The sequence below is a fragment of the Meriones unguiculatus genome, chromosome 5, assembly GCF_030254825.1.
Source record: "Meriones unguiculatus strain TT.TT164.6M chromosome 5, Bangor_MerUng_6.1, whole genome shotgun sequence".
Lineage (NCBI taxonomy): Eukaryota > Metazoa > Chordata > Mammalia > Rodentia > Muridae > Meriones > Meriones unguiculatus.
Window position 1 is genome coordinate 120,040,561 of NC_083353.1, and position 20,315 is coordinate 120,060,875.

The window sequence follows — 20,315 nt, forward strand, 5'->3', positions numbered from 1 at the left end:
GTTTTTTTTTTAATAGTGATCATCAGGAACACATTTCTTTAATGTTTGCATTTTCTATTCTGCATAATGCCAAAATAAAACATTGATCAAATCTACAAGCTCAAACCCAGTATGACCATGTAAATTAGGAAGGGTTAGGAAGACATTACACTAAACGGGAAGAAAAAAGTGTTGATTAGGGGCTTATTTTTGTATGAGATTAAAATGTGAATCATTAAAATAGGACTGTATTTTGGGTTCTGCACTCCCTTCTCATCGGAGCTGTAACGATGGATGGCTCCTGATTTGGAGAACTGAAACCCTGCCCAGCTCTGAAACCTGGCACCCAGTACAAGTTCTACCTTCCCTAGGCATTTCCAAAAGTGTGGTCAGAACTCCTCTGTGTCCACCTGCATATCCAGTCTTAAGGAAACCCTCTAAAGGCTGGTGTCCTAGTCTTCATTCAATCCTGATTGTAAATGGTAGCAGCTAGCTACACCACCAGTGATCAGAATTCAAAGGTGGAGGACTACAGAATAGGCAGTAGCTAGCTAGGAAGGTTCTTCGGGGGTTGGAGGTATGGAGGTAGGAGCTTGGGAGGGCGTAGCCACCACAGTACTTGATTTGGTGTAGGGCGCTATACCAAAGCAGATATGCTTGCAGGGAAAAATCTCCTGTGGAGTGTTTCTGTTCTTCATGCTCCAATTTGGAAGAAAAAAAAAATAGCAATATCCACAGCCCAAAATACGCAGTTAAATTAAGTTGTTAATTAAAGCAGCTTTAAAAATGGCTGAGATCAGAGACAAAGGCCCATTGTTTGGTATAATTGTTGACTGCGTGTCTCTGTGTAGGGAAGGGTGTGGGGAGGACAGCGAGAGTGCTGTGGTGTTTTTAAAAATTAATCACCCATCCTAACAGACTTCTTTAGCACCCCCTGCATTGTGAACTTGTATCAAAGCCAGAGAGGGTGGAACCAGTTCATGACAGGTTGGTGGTGGTAGGTTTTGTTTTGTTCTGTTTTGCTAATGACCTACTTGGGTAGACATTTCACATACCAAGTATACAGCACCCACCATTCTCTCCAACTAACAACATCTTGAGATACTTTTGTGGAGCTTGGAGTGATGCCTAGATGTGTTTTTACAGAAGGGGGGACCCCAGACTGAACCAGTTATAGAGAGTGGTCAGGAGTTAACAGCCCTGGCCTACACTAGTGAAGTTTGTTATTTCAAACACCCGATAGTCCCCAGTCCGGGCTTTGAGTGAGTTAGAAAGATGTATTCTCCCTCTAGGAAACTGTGTTGTTATTTGGGATCTTGTTGGGTAGCCCAGGCTAGCTTCAGATTTCCCATCCTCAGCCTCCTTCCACAACATCCTACTGATGTAAGGTAAAATTTCTATCAAGAATCTGTGAGCCATTTTGTGCATTCAGAATGTAGATACGGAGGATGTAATTTAAAAAAAAAATAATAATAATTCTGAAGTACAAACAGAGAGAGATTTTTAAAAGGTTATTTTTGAAAAAATAGGTAGGTCTTGAGACAGTTTGAATTTTCCCTGGCTCTGGGATCACCCTGTCGTGGGCTCTCTGTCATTACAGCAGCTGAAAATGTCAGCAACATGGGAGCAGCTTCAAAACCTACTGTAGTCATGAACCTTTTGCTCGGAGCTAACTGATCCACAAATCCCCTCTCTGGAGGATCTATAGTGTTTTCCCATCTGTTATTTAGATGTTTTTATTTAGACTTGCTATGTTTATTAACAATATAAAACAATTTATATTGTTTAGTGGAGAGGGGACAAGGAAGATGACCCATTGGGTAGAAGGGTCATGAATTTGACTACAAGGACCAATATAAAATGTAAGGAAAGAACTGGCTTCACAAAGTTGTCCTCTGACCCACACGAGCATACACATAAGTTTTATTTTGGGTATGATAAATGTTTTGCCTGAGTGTATGTGTGTGTGCCACGTGTGTGCCCAGTATCCACAGAGGTCAGAAGAGGGTACCAAATCCGTTGGAAATGGAGTTACAGATGGTTGTGAGCCACCATGTGGGTGCTGGGAACTAAACCCAGGACCTCTGCAAGAGCAACAAGTGCCCTTAACCACTGAGCTATATCTCCAGTTGCAAAACTTTTTTTAATATTACTCATTTTCACTTTTACTCTTTGTTGTTGTTATTTTGTTGTTGTTTAGGCAGGGTCTCAGGTAGCCCAGAGTGTCCTCAGGATGCTGTCGGACTCTGCCTCTACCTCCTTAGTGCTAAGATCACAGGTATGCACCACAGGTATGCTGCTCTTATTTTTAGCATTTAGAAACTTTGTTGAGATCCTATGAATCGCCAGCTATATAAAGTATATATGATTTGATCAGTTTGGAGATCACTGTCCATGAGATCATCCCTAAAATTAATGTCATATCTAATCTACCATCTCAAATTTTTCTTGTCTTCTTTATTATCGTAATTATTATTAGTTTAGTGATGAGAACATTTGTCCCAACATCTACCCACTTGGCAAACTTTCTAAGTGTAGTGTATAGCATCACTGCTTGACAGCACACTCTTCTGATGTCTGGAAATACCCCCATGCACATGGCGCACACACATAAGTAAAGCTTGAAACAATCACTTCTAAAAGCCACACAGCCCTGACATGTAGAGTCATGTGCATAGGTGCTGTGTCCTATCCCTGTCAAGGGTCGACAATCTGTTCTGTTAATTAACATTGTTTCCTTGACCGTCTGTGGCTCAGCGGCTCATTCTGTAGCTGTTAACTAAGCATCTATCCCGTCTCTTTGTTCCATTTTCTCTCCAGGCGATGTGCTCTACGAACTCCTTCAGCATATTCTGAAGCAGAGAAAACCTCGCATTCTCTTCTCACCATTCTTCCACCCTGGGAACTCTATCCACACGAAGCCAGAGGTCCTGCTGCATCAGAACCATGAAGAAGGTACTGGAAGAGGCTTCTCTTGGTTTGCCTGGGGTTTAGACAAACCAAGGGGCTAAATGGTTAACCGGCCAAGCGGTTCTTATTGCTGTAAACTCGTTCTTCATTCGGGAAGCATGGATTGAGTGCCTGCAGTGTGTCTTCATTTGGGGGAGTTCCCTGGATGAGGGAGGCATAACACTCTCTGAAGTTCACGATCAGCAGTGTAAGCATTGATTACTGTAATACACACTCGGGGATGTAATAAGAGGGGAGATGACACCCAGGTACAGGAAGCCAGCTCAACTTTATAAAAGGAGGAGTCTCTGATAAACAGTAAGAACATTCCAGTTAGGTAGGGTAATGCCTTAGAAAAGGGTAAAAGGCTTGATTGGGGAGCCCATTCATCATAAAAATTTTCAAATATATATAATCTATATAAAATAAAATAAATACAGCTGTGTCAGCCATCTGTCTCCCTGTTTCAGCAATGATGAACGTTTTCCACTGTAGAACGTTTTCCACTGTAGAACTAATCCAGGGAGCTTAGCCTGGCAAGTCAGTCATTGAAGATATTTGAGCAAGGTATTCATGAAAGCTGGTGGAAGGAGAAAACTCCGTCTGGGGGAGGTTGGTGTTGGGCCGGGGCTTTCTCCATCATTCAGCAAAGATTGTTTGTTGATGTGAGCTCCATTTCAAGCCTCCAGTCGTAAGTGCTCTTTCTGTTGGGACTCACAGGAACCAGAGAAACATCAGTAGATAGCTCAAGGCCGTGACGTCCCAGTCAAGTACAGAAGTAGGTGTTGGGTGCAGGGATGAAAAATGCCCCTTTGTGCATAGCGCCACATCTCCCAGGGCTGTCAAGTCCTCATCCTCCCAGCTGAGGGGCCAGCATGCAGTTATCAGTGTGGGACTTTTCCATACATATTTTCTTGAAAGCCAATTTCGAGACCCCACTCCTTGGGAAGTGTTGTTGACTAGTGAATCATTTCCAAACACCGGACTGCTACTTCTCTTTTATGGTCAGACAATGTAGAAGCTTGAGTTTTGGTGCTCTCTTAATTAGCACTTTACGGAAAGAAAGAGCCTGACACCAGGTGACCCTGGGGCCTTCTTGTCTCTCAGCCAATCCTCTCCTGCATCTGAGATAGAGAATGATGCCAGTATTTTTGGCATGCTCCTTAACTCTCATCCTCTCCTCTCCTCCAGTACCTCTTACTAAATTTAGCATCTGCACCCTCCCATCAATTTGGGTTTGTTCCTCTGTCCTTGCTTATTTCCGGCTTGCATTATAGCCAGGAGCCACTCCAGAGAAGAGGAGGTGAGCTCACTGAAGCTTGACAGGCATTGTGTTATTGGCCTGGCTCTTCAGACACACAGGCTATGGGATGGGTTCCCGATCCTTCTTTCTCTAACTATTTAAAAAAAAAAAAAGTTTTTCATTTGGAATTTGTCCCCATTTTCTTTCCAAATGTGGTTTTAGGCATGTGGTTCCTTCCTACTTGGTCTGACTTGACTTGGAAGTAGTTGGTCTGTAGGTAGATGTGTGTGTGTGTGTGTGTGTGTGTGTGTGTGTGTGTGTGTGTCTGTGTTGTTGTTGTTCTTCCTTTTCTTCTTCTTCTTCTTCTTCTTCTTCTTCTTCTTCTTCTTCTTCTTCTTCTTTTTCCTCTTCCTCTTCTTCCTCTTCCTCTTTCTTCTTTCTTCTTTCTCCTTCTTCTTCTGTGCACGGGCTAATCCTTTATAAAGAAACCTGGCTAACCTGAGAGCTTCCCTCAAACCAAGGAAACAGGTGTGTCCCATCATGCACCCTGATAAACTGTGCACAAATGCACTGTGATGTCAATGGTGAACTCAGTCACTAAGAGAGTAGAGCTAATGAGAGGTCTGGGGCTTCCTAGCCCTGCAGATCAGGCAGAGATACACCTCAGAACCAACTCTTGAAAGCACCAGGTGCATCCATGGAGACCATTCCTGGATGCCAGTAGTCAGGAAGCAAGATCTAAGAGCCTTTTTCTTCCCCAACCTCAGACGAACAGGCGACACCAGCCCTACAAGGTGGTGTCAGTAGAAAGAGCCAGGTAAGACATGGGTGGCAGGGAGAAGCTACTTCCTGTGGCACGCTCTTAGGATGGTAGCTCGCCTTCCCAACCTCCAGCCTCTTTCATTCCTTCTCAAGGAAAAAAGAAAAAAGGTTAAGCATGCAGTGTCGCAAGAATTAAAACACTGCGGTTAGTGGAGGCAATAGATCAGTCAACGGCAGGTGAGAATGTAGCGATATGTGCTAAAATGTCTGGACCAAAAGAAAAATTCTGGTAAGGTAAAATTATATATACCAGATTTTATACACAATTAAGGATACGCAAAACTATGTTGGCCCAAGACATTGCTACTGACTTGGCTTGAGTATGTGTTTATGGATAAAAGCTGAGTGAGTATTCCTTATCAAAATTCTTGGGACCAGAAGTGGTTTGCATTTTAGGTTTTATAATATTTACATATATAGATATGATATCTCAGGATGGGACCTAAGACTAACCATGAAATTCATTTTTTATATATCTCATATACATGGTCTAAAGATGATTTTTCTATAGGGTGTTAAAGTTTTGATTTTCTAAACATTACCAACATGGCTATATTTTGAATGTGACCACCCACATGTGTCACGTGTGGGATTTGAAACATGTGACATCGTGTGGGTTTCAGGCCATAGGGCACTTTGGAGCTCAGCTCTTGGGCTGGTGGAGCTCAGCCTGTGTGTGAATCGCAGGCCGGAAAGAGAAGAGGCACTGCAGTGTGTGCTTCAGCGAGAGGCAGCAGAGCATCCCGACGCAGTGAGACACAGACACAAGGCTGTGTTCACCCCCTGTGACTCCATGGCACCCAGCTTAGCCAGTTCAGACACTGCTCATTTCACAGTGGGACTTCATCCCGCAGGACAGGTGTGTCTTATTTAATCTACTGATGCTGCCCCACAAGTGTCCCCTGTGGGTCCATTACACTGAAGCCTCCTTCCACTCTAACAGCTGTAGGGCAGTGCCAGCTGTGAGGATCCTGGAATTGGCTCAGGGCTTCCCCTCCTTGCCTGGACAGTATGGCGACCACACCAATGCAGTCTACACAACTTGCTCTTCTGAAATCTGTCCAGGCTTTGAGCAAAGCAACCACCCAGAACAACACTGTTTCTTCCCTCCCTCTCTCTCTCTCTCTCTCTTTCTCTCTCTCTCTCTCTCAAAGCAACCACCCAGAACAACACTGTTTCCTCCCTCCCTCTCTCTCTCTCTCTCTCTCTCTCTCTCTCTCTCTCTCTCTCTCTGTGTGTGTGTGTGTGTGTGTTTATTAGTCATGGAAGAAAAGGATGAAATCTTATAGGTTGACTGTACACTGTCTCTTTCATTATTGGGATACTTAGGGTAGAGACAGAACACTCCACTAATGAGTAAGCCAGGACAACAGGCATAAACCAGAACCACTCCAGACAACCTAAGGTGGCTTTTGTTTGGGGTGTGTGTGTGTGTGTGTGTGTGTGTGTTTAAAGAACAGGATCCGTAAGTCTGGAAACTAGGCTCTAATCACCAGTTATGACAAAACAAATCATGAAGGTCAAGTTTCTCGTTTCTCTGGCTCTTAGTTTTCCCTGTGGTGAGAAGGCAGAATAGATGAGAGGGTTCTAAAGGTCTCTTACAGCTTTAAAATGTAACATAGCCATGCAACATGGAGATGAACGGAACAGTCTTCACCTAAGGCTTTAGGTGGTGAAGACACAGGAAGCCAGGACAGAGTCCTGCTTGGTGCTACCCAGTAAAGCAGGAAATCCTCCTGGTCTCAGCTATGTCCAACCTTATCCAGAACTCCCGGCAGCGCTGCCCTTCTCTGGCAGTGCCTCATTCACTTGTGGTGGAAAGTGCACTTTCAGAAGATTCCTTTGCTTTGACTGTCATGACTCATTGTATCTGCAGCACATGAATTCGATAGTAGGTAGGTGGTTTTTAGAAGAATGACAGCGAAATCGATGATGCTGGCACTTGCACACGAACCAGAAGGCAAAAAGCATCTTCAGAAAATTTGGACCAGCAAATGATCATAAAAGAAATCTGTCTTGTTGCATGTGACTGTAATGGAAGCGTATTTCCAGTCTCTGCTTCCCCAAATCAGCCGAGTTAACATCCCATGGAGCTGAAAGTACCAGGTTGCCACTTTTTCAAAGAAAGGCCCAGTCCCCTACCTGTAACTGGCACTGGTCCCCTTAAAGCTCCATATAAAATACACTGCCAGTCTGGGTTGAAGTCCAAGTGGGGCCAGCCCTGCAGAGTCTGTAGGGAGAAGGGAAAAAAATATGTTTCTCCCTCCCCCTTCCCTATCTCTCCTTCCCTTTCAACCCCCCCCCCCCCCCACTGTGCACACAGTGCTTGCTTCTGCAGTGGTAGGTGAGGTTTAAGGGGATAGAAATGCTCTCGTGGTAGCTTTTTGTCACAGGGTGCACGTGGACTTCTCAAGTCATGCTGAGAAGTTCCGTACATCGTAACACTCTCATTTTCCCTGCAGCTAGCACACGGGAACAGCCCAGAACTTAGAGGACAGTTTTCTCTTTATTGGGGTACAGGAACGTGGCATGCATTCTGCTTCGGCCCACTGAATTTCATTCCTGTTGTCTTTTTTCTTTTTTTTTTTTTTGAGGGGAACGTTACTCCTCCTGGCACTACCAAATGCAGTTCCTAAGGACTGCTTTGGAATGAGACACAACTGCAGGGAGCTAACTGAAGATGAGGCATGTGACATACATGTGTGCGTGCGTGCATGTATGTGTGTGTCTGTGGATGCATGTATGGTGTCTTCTTCCACCACTCTAGCTTAGGTATTGAGGCAGGGTTTCTCACTTGTACCCAGAGTTCACCGATTCCACTTACATGCCTCAGGGATCCGATGTCCTGCCCCCTCTTTGCTGGATTACCGGTGGGCTGCCACACCCACCCATCATTTGAGAGCCTCAGGTCTAAGCTCTGGTCCTCACGCTTCCATGGGCGGCACTGCTGACTTGCTGAGTCATCCCTCCCGGTACACAAAGCTAAAATTTAAATCCAGGTGAGGGTCACAGCAGACCTCAGTGTTCTCCTGGTTTTTTTGTTTTGTTTTGTTTTGTTTTTTTGTAAGTTTTCCATGTTTGTGCAGCCTGAAAGTAGAGGAGGTGGCTTGAAAATGAGACCATTCCATAGACATTAAGATACTGAGGCAATTTCTAGGACCCTACTTGGGCACAGTGGATCTACTGACCCTTTGCTTGTATGATAAAATGAAAACAGCAAGATGTCAAAGACATTGCAAAGGCCCCCAGGTAGGCCTTTTAGTTCATGGCCTAGTATGTTTTTCTGAATCAGGGTCTACGTAGCCCAGGCTGGCCTCTAATTTAGCATGTAGGCAAGCATGACACTGAGCTTCTGGTTTTCCTGCCTCTTCCTCTCCAGTGCTGGGATGCTGAAACATTCCTGTGCTGTGTTTTATATGGTACTGGAAAATGGAGCCTTGGGCCTCTTCCTGCTGGGCAGGCACCGTACCAGCTGAGCTCTATCCTAGCCCTAGTTCTTGATTTTAAAAATCTTATTCAAAATTGGAAGGAATAAGCCTTCTGGATGGCTGGTTTTCTCAGGATGAGGAAAGCCTCCCGGCCTATGTGGTAGATAGGGTCTAAGCCAGACCCTGGGGTCTGGAAGGGGAGCCAGCACCTCTGTGCAGCGCTTCTTTGGAAGCCAGCCCTTCCTTACAATTGCTGAAGAGGTGCCCTGGCCCTGGGCTCTTACTCATCGTAAAAAAAAAAAGAAAACTCACCTGATTCTCTAGTGTTAAAGATGCCACCAGGTAGGATGTGACATCTTTATTATGTATTTCAACTGTGTGGTATATAAAGGAGCTAGAGGGCATCATGAACCCAGGTTCAAGGACATTCTAACTCCCCAGTCTGCCTGTTCTCTGTCTCTGGGCAAGTTAGTTCCTCCATGTGTCAAAGAAGGGAAATGGCAGTACCTCCCTCATACCATGTAAGAAAGAAATGAATCACTGTGAGAACTGGCCCTCAGGAACGCACCTGCCAGGAGGCACTCAGTAAACGCCATTTATTGTCATTATTTGGCATGTCTTCCCATTGCTTAGTTGAGTTTCTAATCGTCCTTTTTATTTTTATTTTTGTGTAAATTCTTCACTGTGATAAAATGTGTATAAGCTGTACAGCCTGGCCCACAGTTCAGCACACTTGGATGAGCTGAATAGTTTGCACCTCGGCATGAAATGGTCCTTTGCTTCTGTTTTCTTTGCTTCCAGTTCCAGGTTTCTTAACCTCATCTTTGGGAAGGAGCGCCATGGGCTTGGCTCACGTGTCAGGTTCGTGCATCCCACGCATAGTAAAGGCCTGTCACTGCCAGAACACCTCTCTGGACTAACTGGGCACCATCTCTGTCAGAACTGCTCTGGGGACAGTGTCGGTCTTCGTTGTTTTCAGAGCATGGCCTCTTTGGCAGTGAGCACTTGTGTTGCTTCCTTGAACCTGGGGCATGCTATGCTCTCCTACCTAGAACCTTTCTGTGACTCCTCTGGCTGTCTGCTCTTACATTCAAGAATGAGATTAATCTTCTCACTTCTCTCCACGCTGTGCTTCTAAAAGCCTGCAGCAGGTCATGAGAGGTCCCAGGAGAATAAGAGCAGGCCCAGATATCCATTTCCTGTTCCCACCTAAAAGATGAGGAAATGGAAGCAAAGACCCTTCCTTCCTGTTTCAGGGCCAGGGTCCTTGTTCTTTCTGACCTCCGTCCCCTTCTCAGCATGGTCAGTGCAGATGGTCCCTTGGCATCTCTGTAAGACCTCAGTCATCTTCCACTGTTGTGGTCTGGAGACTGTTTTTAGCTCCGGGATGAGTCTGTATCTTCAGCCAAAAGTTTCATGGGTGGGAGATTCCTATATGCATGAGTAACTCTAGAGAAAGGTGGGAAGTTTCCAAGAAACCCAGGGAAAAGCTGGCCAGTCCCTTGGAGATCAGGCACTGTGGTCAGTGGTTCATCTCTAAAGAAGAAAATTGTCAGCTGAAAGGCTACTGATTGGCTAGCCCCACTGCAATGCTCTTCAGCCTTACCTTTGTGCTGCCCTGACTCCAGTCTCTGTCAGCGTTGATAGGTTTACCCCACAGGTCTAACTGGCTTGTTTCAAATCCTACCCCTTAGAAGCTTTTGTTTTAATTAAGGCAGGGACTCATGTAACCCCTACTGGCCTTAAACTCACTAGGTAGCCAAGGACTGCCTTGAATATAGCTATCCATCTCCATCCCTGATTTATGTTCTGTTGGAGACCAAGCCCAGGGCTGTGTGCAGGCTAGGCAAGCACTCAACTGACTAAACTGCATCCAAGGACACTCAACTATGTCCAAGGACCCCTTGATTACTTTTTGAGGGCTTAATTTTATTTCATGTGTGTGAAATGTTTACGCAGTGTCTTCAGAGATTCCCTCAGAACTGGAGTTACAGAGAGTTGTGAATCAGTTACAGATAGTTGTGAATGTGGGTGCTAAGAACTGAACACTGCTCCTCTGCATAAGTACCAAGTATGTGGGGCACATGGACTTTGCCACCAAAGAAACCAGCATAGAGTTAGAGTGAGGTCAAGACATGTCCAAAACCCACAACAGGGGGGACTGGCAGGAGTAAGGATTGCTCCCTCCCTGTTTTATACCTGCGTGCCCTTAGCCCACATAGTCCTACAGCCCCCACCCCCAAAGTTCCCGAGGTATTCACATAGCCTAGCACCTGAAGTACCTGCCCATGCAAATGAGGCATCCAGCACCTTAAGCCCGCAGCCAGTGGTGTGCACTCACCCTGGAAATCCCGTCCCACACCCCAAGTCTAGCCTTTGTTCACCACAAATAAACACACACACAATTTCAATATTGTCTAAGAAACTCCTTCATAAACGAATAACAAGCTGTAACACTAAAATATATCCTCCCTCTCCCTGCACTCGCAGCCTGACCAGAATTTTGCAGACTCCACCGGTCCCAGCTCGACTTCATCCTTCTTAGCCTGAAGCCCATGGTCAGGATTGGTTTCCTTAAGGGTTGAGAGGGAGGACCTGGCCCAAGATTCACTCTTACCTACGGAAGGCCGTTAATCAGTGTTACTTGTCTTGGAGGTCCCTGCCTTGCCCTTCACATAGCATAGCGTTCTTCCTGTGTGCTTGTGTCCATACCCACAACCCCTTTTTTATAAGGGCAGCAGTCATACGGAATGGTAAGGTGTTCTAGTTTCCCCTCTATGGCAAGCATCCTGACCAAAAACACCGGGGCTGGAGAGAAAGCTCGTGGATTAAGAGCACTTGCTTTTTCCAGAGGACCCCGGTTCAGTTCCCATCACTCATGTGGTGTGTTAACAACTGTCTGTAACAGAGAACATGGCAGGGCAGTCACGTTTAGCCTCTTCCATCAGATAGCTCTGTGGAGCCTCTGCCATGTAGCTTGCCCACTTTTCTGAGTCAGGACTCAGAAGAGGGTTACTTTTTTTTTTTTTTAACTTCTTGTTACGCCTCTCTTTGGTTACTGACCAGGGTAAGCATGTTTTCTCTGGCATTCTGAACTTTTCACGCTTTCTGAAGCCTCTTCTGATTTTGCCCTGTGACTGCTTGTTGATCTCCCTTATAAATGGCATCTTTTCTAACCCTCTTCATCCCCTTTCTCCTGGCAAGATTTACAGCTGACCTGCTCTGTTGCTATCACTAAACTTGTCCCCATGCTTTCCTTCACAAAAAGAAAAAGAAGTAGCCATGGGCGTCTGCCTCTTGCTGGCTGTCTCCCAGGCTCATAGTTAACAGCCTTTCTTCTATAGCCCAGAACCAGCTGTCTAGGGAATGGCGCTGCCCACAGTGGGCTGGGCCCTCCTAGCACATAAAATGGCTTCCTCCTAACCGATTATGTCTTCAAGGATTTTCTTTTCCAAATAAGGCCACATTATTAGATCCTGGAAACTAAAACATATGATTTGGGGCACAGTTAACAACCCAATAAGAGGACTAAGAGAACATGGTGGGGTGAAATACAGTTTAAATTTCATCTTATGGGCCTTTACCTAGAGCCTTTTAACTTTTGTTTAGCTCTTTCACAAAACTGCTGAGTTGTGGTCCTCTCTGGAATACTTGAAACATGGTGGCCTGAGGCTGATAAATTCCCTGACTCACGTCTCTGAGCCTGAGGATAACATGGGGGTGACATGTGATGCTGACATGTGATATATGAACCTGAGAGATTTGCCATAGCCTTTTACGACTTGCTTTTTTGTTTTCTATATGTGACAGAACTTGGGCCATTTGGATGAATTCAGCTAGTAAAGATAGAAACGGGAGGATTGGGAATTCAAGGTCATTGTTACCTATGTAGTAAGTTCAAGGCCAGACCCATCTCTAATGAGATTCTGTATCAGTTCCTCTTCTCATTGCAATGACAAGGTGCGAAACAAAAACAAGCTAAAGGGACAGCCCGTCATTGTGGGCGAAGCACAGCGGCAGGAGGGTGCCACAACCAATCGCACTGAACTCATAGTCAGGGAGTAGAGAGGCATGACTGCTGGTGCTCAGTTCGAATCTCCACTTCATTATGCCTATAATCCCAGCCCACTGGGTGTAGCCTCTCACATTCAGGGTCTTCCCTCTTTACTTAAAACCTTTCTGAGAACACCCATAGACACACCAAGAGGTGGGTTTCCATGGTGATTACATAGCCTCTCAAGTTGACAATCAAGACCAGCCATCACAGACCCCATCTCACACACAAGGGCAGGTAGGGGAAGGGGTTCTAATAAATAGTAGGAAAGAGAATATGGCGTCTTTTTCGCATCTAAAGTCCTGCTTTATTTGTTTGGCTCAAACAGTGGGATTCTCTACGTTCGAGGACGTTTATAAGCTCTGGGCTTAGAAATCACACTGTCAGGCTCAGTGAATATTCCTTACCAGGCTTGGAGCTTTTTCCTCCCGGGCCTCGGTGCCTACAATCTTACGTGTAGCTCTGCCTCCCTTTTCCGTAGGCATTTCTTTCCCCTATCAAGACCTTCAGAACCAGGGTGGCATGGACAGTTTCCCAGGTTTTTACTTGAACAGCTTACTAAGCCCAAGCCCAGATAGCACCAGACCCCACCCCCACCACCACCCCCCCCCCGGGGGAAAAAAAAAGCCCTTAGAAGACTCCTACATCTGAGGGATTTCATGCACCCACTATCCGAGCAGCGCATTTCCTGTGTCCGGAGCTCCCCTGCCTGCCGGCTCTGGTCTCTTGCGTTTCCATGCTCAGCTGCCAACTTATAATAACAGAGCACCAAGCAGCAGGGCAGGAACACCAGAGCCCAATCTGTACGTGGGTGCGAGCTTTGTACTGAAACAAAGCTTGGAAGGTCTTGTTGCAGGCCTTTCCAGCCTTTCGAGGCACTTGTGCCCAGACCACCAGGAGCCTGGAATTAAATCCCCTCAGATCCACTTGTCTTCCATTAATGTTATCAGCTTCATCAAGTGCTTCCTCTCTCAGTGGTATCTGCAGAGAAATAAATAAATCAAGCCCTTCCACATCTTGTCCCTGCCCAGGATCCTGAGTCTGAAGTCCAGTCGGGGTTGAATTATCTGGAGCACTGTCTCCCTCCTTCATTGTTCCCAAAGATGTGGGCAGGGACAGAGAGTGAAATCTCTCCAGGACATTACATCAGTTCCCCTTTTCCCCTTGGCCTGAGAGTGCTTCCGCTCACAGCCCTCCCTGATTTCCTAAGGCTTGCCCCTACTACACACCCACACCCTGGCCTTGAAGCCGGGACATCAAAGAGAACCTGCAGGTAACCAGATCGTTGACCAACGCCTGTGCCTGTTTTGTAGAAGACGGGAAATGGATTCTGGAAATGGGTTTGTTTGTTGTTTTTTTTTTTCCTAGTACATGATCTCCATGATCCTCAAGTCTTTTTAAACCTTAGTAATCTTTTAAGTAAAGAGAGACATCTTTTAAGCAGAAAGAGACATTTAGAAAATCTTTAAAACTCAGAATGAAACTGTCCCAACTAGTTACTTCCCAGCGATCACACTCTGACAAATAAGGAACCACCATAAGTTGTCTTTGTGGCTGGCAGAATTTAGGTCCATATTAGCTATCAGAGTTTTTGCCTTGTCACTAAAAGATCACAGATCACTTCTCTCATAAGATTATTAAATTTCAGACATAAAAGTAACACTGTTGAGTCAGTGCCCTCGAAGTAAAACGAGGCAACTGGTGTCAGCCATTCCAGCCTGTGTCTAGGCATGATCAACCAGGGCTTTAAAAAGAAACTTACAGGCAGACACGGTAGCTCATGCTTATACTCCTCGCACTTGGGAGGCCAAGGCAAAACAGTTGTTTTGAGTTTTGATTGCTATGGCTTGAGACCCTGTGTTTTTAAAAAAGAAAGAGCACCGCTTTTATAATACAAACCCTCAACCCTCTCTAGAGAAGTAGAGAGGATGCTTTAAGGAAGCACTGATGCCCCAACAACCACTGTTGAGAACTTGTCACCACCAGACTGTTTCCTCCATACCCCACCTGGCTCTTCCTCACCTCCCAGGTGTATCATTCCATCCGTAAACACTTCCCGATAGGCCTACAAAGATAAAGGCCGCTGCTAAAATTAGAACCATGGAACTCAGTGCTCCGGCTCAACCAGCGGCTCCTAGGACTGCTGTCCTTTCAGTGGTCACCAGTTGGATACTGGTGCATATGGTGGGAAGCAAGGCCTAAGAAAGGGCGTCAAGATTGCAAGGGTTTTGGTGGATCTCCCTTGCTCCCTCTTTAAAAGCATGTCATCACATGAACAGTCACGTGTTGGCTGCCTCTGACTGTTGCTTATAAAAGGCTTGGATGCAAACGTTAGATTTGGGTTAGTTTTTGTACAACAAAAACTAACTTGCTGGTTGGTTGGTTGGTTGGTTGGTTGGTTGGTTGGTTGGTTGGTTGGTTTTGTTTTGTTTTTCCAGATTTTGGAGTGTTTACTTACGGTGAGACAGGTTAGTGATAGGACCCAAGTCTAAACATGAAATCCCTCTGTGTATTTTGTATGTACACTACTTCTCCTGAAGGGAAAATTGTTGGAATATTTTTTTAGTTGTTTTGTTGATGAAACAAAGTTCACAGTGTGGCATTTTTCTCTGGTGGCATTATATAAACACACTCAGCTAGTTTCAGAATCTGGGGGTGGGAGGTTCTATGAAGAATTACTATGCTTATTCTGATCTTCCTTCCTGCCTCCCCCATACAGCCTTCAACATTCATACCCCAGCTTAAAAACTCTGATTATTGAGACAAGGTCTCACTATGTAACCCAGGCTGGTCTGAAACTCCTGGCAGGCCTCCTGCCTCAGCCTTCCAAATGCTAAGATTAGAGCCATACACCACCACACCCAGCCCAAAACTGTCGCTTTTTTTACGACTTTTCAGCAGTTTTGCTGTCAAATGACTGAGTGCAATTTCCATCATGTATAACCTGCTTGGGTTTGCTGAGTTTCTGGAATTTTCTAGTTTCTTGTTGACATTGTTGCTCTAGTTACTTAAATTTGCCCATTCTACTCTTTTCCCTCATTCTTTCTATACTCTAGGCATATTTGACTACTTGATGTTGTGATTTGTTTTTAATTTTAAAGTTTCTCATCCTTTCCTCTCTCATATGCTATTAAGTCTGCCCAATCTATTCTTTCATTTTATACATTGTTCTTTTTGGTTTTAGATTCTTCTTTTTTTTTTTTTTTTTTTTAAGTTTCTGTTTTGGCAGTTCCTATATGTCATTACTTATTGTGGCTATGATGTCCCTGACATACAGCTACCTTAAGTTCCTTTAAAGTCTTATTAGCTAATCCCATCAGTGTCATAGAATCTGTTTCTGTTAGAGGCCTTGTAATAATAGCTCACATCTTCTGTATCTAGAAAAATTGTATTGCTGCTGAACGTTACAGATAACACACCGTAGAGATTTCTGGATTATGTTATATTCCTCTAAAGAGTATTGACAGTTCATTTATTAGCCAGGCCCTTCTAGTGTGTAGAGACTAATTTACATTTCACTGGGGCAAATCTGCCTTTAGCCCTCAGCAAGGTCTTTTTGTATTGTAACATAGGATTTACTACACTAACACATGGCCATGCTGGGGTATTGGGCAGCCTGGGGTTTTGACGGAGCCTTTTAACTTAATGAGACTCAAATTCTGACCTGCTTCTTCTCTCCTATAGCGGCCAGGAGCTGAGATTTCTGCTCATAACTCTCAGCCATACAACCACTGCTTCTGAGTCTCCTCTGTGTGTGCGTAGTATTCAGGAGTCAGACAAGAATGCAAGAGAACTTTAGCATGCTAATGCTGGTTTAGTGGTTCTCTCTGGTGCTCTACCCTTGATGAAGCTTTCGCAAGTTTCTGCCATTTTGCCATCTACTTGTACCCTGACAGCTCATGTGGCTTTCTATCCATCTATACTGCCTTGTGCTACACCGATGAGGGTTTCATGGGGGAAAGTTATGTAAATAATGTCTTTCTCTATGAAGGTCCCATCTTTTAAGAGCAAGGCCTCTTGTGTTTTTTTCTATTTTGTCACTGTCCAGTACCTTTACCTGGCCTTTTTGAGTGTACTGTATCTGGCTTCTCTAGGGTCTACCCGTAGGAAGTTTGGTTTGATTGAGCCACACTGCCATTACTGGAACTTCTCTTTCTCTTACTAGGTGAATGGTGGTAGGTTTCAAATCCTTCACCATTCCTTTCCTCTCTGACTATATTGCTTGCACACCAGTACTCAGCAAAATATTGAGATGTCTCTCATTTCTTTTTCCAGTTGTTTAGTGCACTATCATTGAGTGATCTAGATTATTAAACAAGTGTCCCAGTGAGTAAAGGTTTTTGAATTCGTGACATCAGATCGTACAATGGTCATGAAACAGGTGCTTCCCCTTTCTGTGAGCCCTGTATGCCATATTCAGTATTTCTTTTATTTGCTGCCTCGTGTGATGAGGGAGATCTAGTAGAATTTTAAAAAGAAAAAAAAAAATCTCTATTTTCATGCTAACACAGTGTAAACCTTAAGGGAACCCCACCTCTTTTCTGACCCTGGTAGAGTCCCATTTCCCCTTTTCAGATTCTTCACATTGACAAAGGTGATGTCTTTGACATCGTTTTGACACTAAGAAGTGTCAAAGAATAGGAATCAGCAAAAGTGCTCATTTTCCTGCTGAGACTGCCCCAGAAACACAAGGCCATGAAGGTAGATGTCAACTCCTATATTTGCATGGGTAGACACTGGCCTGAGCATCGGCAGAGAGCCCAGATCACCTGGGAGTTGGTCCATCATCAGCCAGTCCACAGCTACTTCAATCCTGGAGCTGCATACACTTCCAGTATTGTCCTCCGCAGCGTGTAAATTCCAGTGTGATGGAGAGCATGTTGTTGGGGCGGCCTTGCATTCATCCTTCCTACTGAGCCTTGTAAGGTCTGTACACTCGGGGACACGCTTCTGAAAGCTCTCTCAGGTACAGAATCACCGTTCTATAAAGGCGGCAGTCATTGCTGCCAACAGCAGGCTTCTGGTTTTGTGCCCTGGGATCTGTGTGACACAAAGTGCAGATTTTAAAATCTGGTTCTAATCCTTTACCCATCGGCCGAATAGTGTGGGGTAAGTTAATAGCAGTGTATCTCCCTCCTAAGAATGCTCCGAGTTTTAAATAATAAAGCCCAGCACCTAACACAGAGTCATCATTAATCGTCATTGTTAACAGCTGTGACTACACCTGGAAATGGAGATCAGGAAAACATACGCTCCCCAGAGCATCTGGAGTGAAACCACTGAGAACCCCTCCACCTCTGAAACCTGCACAGGAGAGTCAAGCAAGGACGAACTAAAGAAGGGCATTGGGTCCCTTGTGTTGTCAGGCACAGCCACATGCTAGATAGAATGTTTGTGGGCATTCCTGGCTTGTCTGAGGTGATTTCAAGTATGTGCTCTGAAGTGTTGTTTGAGTAAAGGGAAAGCCACAGGATCTGGGTTGAGAAGGACTCCATGCACCTGTAAAGCTACCTATAGAGCATTCCTGAGGTAGGGCTGCAGGCTCACAGGGGTCTGTGACTGTCTGTTCTTTTGCCCCATAGATAACTGTGTCCAGAGGCCGCCCAGGCCGCCCGCGGAGAGCGTGCACCACAACCCTCCCACCATTGAACTCTTACACCGCCCTAGGTCACCCACCACCACAAACCACAGGCCTTCTCCAGACCCCGAGCAGCGGCCCCTGCGGTCCCCCCTGGACAACATGATCCGCCGCCTGTCGCCAGCCGAGAGGGCCCAGGGGCCAAGGCTCCAGCAGGAAAACAATCACCAGGAGTCCTACCCCCTGTCCGTGTCTCCTATGGAGAATAATCACTGCCCGCCGTCCTCGGAGTCCAACCCGAAGCCCTCCAGCCCCTGGCAGGAGAGCACGAGAGTGATCCAACTGATGCCCAGCCCCATCATGCACCCTCTGATCCTGAACCCCCGGCACTCGGTAGATTTCAAACAGTCCCGGCTCTCGGAAGACGGGCTTTACAGGGAAGGGAAGCCCATCAACCTGTCTCATCGGGAGGACCTGGCTTACATGAACCACATTATGGTCTCCGTGTCCCCGCCTGAAGAGCACGCCATGCCCATCGGGAGAATAGCAGGTGAGTGAGCTCAGCCCTCGTGCAGCCCCGCCCAGCCCGGCAGTAGCGGCTGCAGCCAGCCTCGAAGCACTCCCAGTGCTCTGTCACTGCAGAGGTTTGGGAGGACAAGTGGAAGCTTCTGCCTGCCTGAGACAGAGTCCCTGATGGCCTGGTTAATGAGCCACTGGGAGGGAGTAGTTAATGAGCCTCAGAAATGTTAAGGAATGAATGTCCTCCATCCAGCTCACAAGGAGAGTTGCCTCAGGATCTTGGCTGAGGGAAAACATTTAAAATCAAAGGCTTACGAGTGCTCTCACGGCCCCATCCTGAAGTTCCCAGGTGCTAATTAATGACCAGACACAGCCTTAAAGAACCTTTGTCTCGGATTCATGCCTGTAATACTATTCTATGGACAGTGACTCAGTGCTGCCTTCCCCTTTGGGAGAGGAGGCGGAATTGGTGTTGGCAGGCAGGTGTTGCTCCATCCTTTAGACAGAGAAAACCCACTCCCAAGTTCTTCTTTCAGTTATGACAGAAAGCCAGAATGTGCTTTCCTAACAAGAAACCAAAGTGGGTAGGTGGGTAGGTAAGAATCTACCAATTAGAATTTGGCTGGCCTGCCTATAACTTATATGAAATTCTGCAGAAGGCCTATCTGTGCTCTAACTGTTCGGCAAAGTGAAGTCTCTCCATTCATGAGGCATCCACGGGGGTACCTGTGATGTATAGAAAAATGCATCCATGAATGCTATTAAGATATAGGGCTGGAGGCCTCACAAGGGATGGGGCAGATGTACAACGAGGGGCTGTGCTTCCTTAGTGTGAAGAGACCTGCAGTTAGGGCCGAGCCCTGTTCAGGTGACAGGGACAGATGGCCCTTCTCCCCAGTTGATACTGCCACTATCTGACCAGATGTAGCCGTTCCCAAAAGGCCTGTCTCGCCTCTGCCTTGACTTCTTGTCTCTTTGTTTGTTTAAATCGTTTGTTTCTGGATTTTTGTTTGGCCCTGAGTATACCTCCGCCATTACCTGGATTTTATCGCTGTAAATAACGCACATCAAAGATGTCGAGTTAAGCAAATAAAATGAGCTGGGAGCGGTGGCACACGCCGTTAGCCCCAGCACGCAGGGAGGCAGAGGTAGGCAGATCTCTAGCCTGGTCTACAAAGTGAGTCTAAGACAGCCAAGGTTACACAGAGAAACTGTCTCGAAAAAAAAAAAAAAAAAAGAAAAGAAAGAAACAGAAAAGAAAATGAGGAGGCTGGGAAAACTCAGTCAACACCTTACTCTGATGAGTCTTCAGACCCTGGGTGTCTCTGCATGCACTTGTAATCCCAGTGCCAGCAGGACAGAGACTGGTACTCCCTGGGACTCACTGACCAACAAACTTGGGCTACTTGACCAGTTCCAGACCAGTGAGAGACTGCCCCTGTCTCTACAGACAAGATAGTGTGTATGTGTGTGTGTGTGCACGCGCACACACGCACACACACACACGGAGATCCAAAGATAATGGGTACTGCAAGTGTGGCTCAGTGGTAGAATGCTTATCCAGCATACATAAAGCCCTCAGGTTTGAACCATGACAACAACAGTAAAATGGCAGCTCTCTATGACTTGCATGTTTTAAAAAACTAAGAAACTTGGAGTATGCTTAGGACTCAATTGAAAAGAGTCCTGCAGGTTTAGTGATGAGGAAGGGTGGGATATGCAATAAAATGGGGTTAGCCAGGA

General features: G+C 45.8%; 1 protein-coding gene across 1 annotated transcript in view; it reads left to right on the forward strand.

The window, feature by feature from the left end:
• Etv6 (ETS variant transcription factor 6) overlaps nucleotides 1-20,315 on the forward strand; it is a 235,153-nt gene that overhangs the window by 194,629 nt on the left and 20,209 nt on the right. The window contains 2 exon segments of the mRNA XM_021641343.2: nucleotides 2,800-2,934; nucleotides 18,058-18,603. Of these exon segments, the coding sequence (XP_021497018.2) occupies nucleotides 2,800-2,934; nucleotides 18,058-18,603 (681 nt within the window).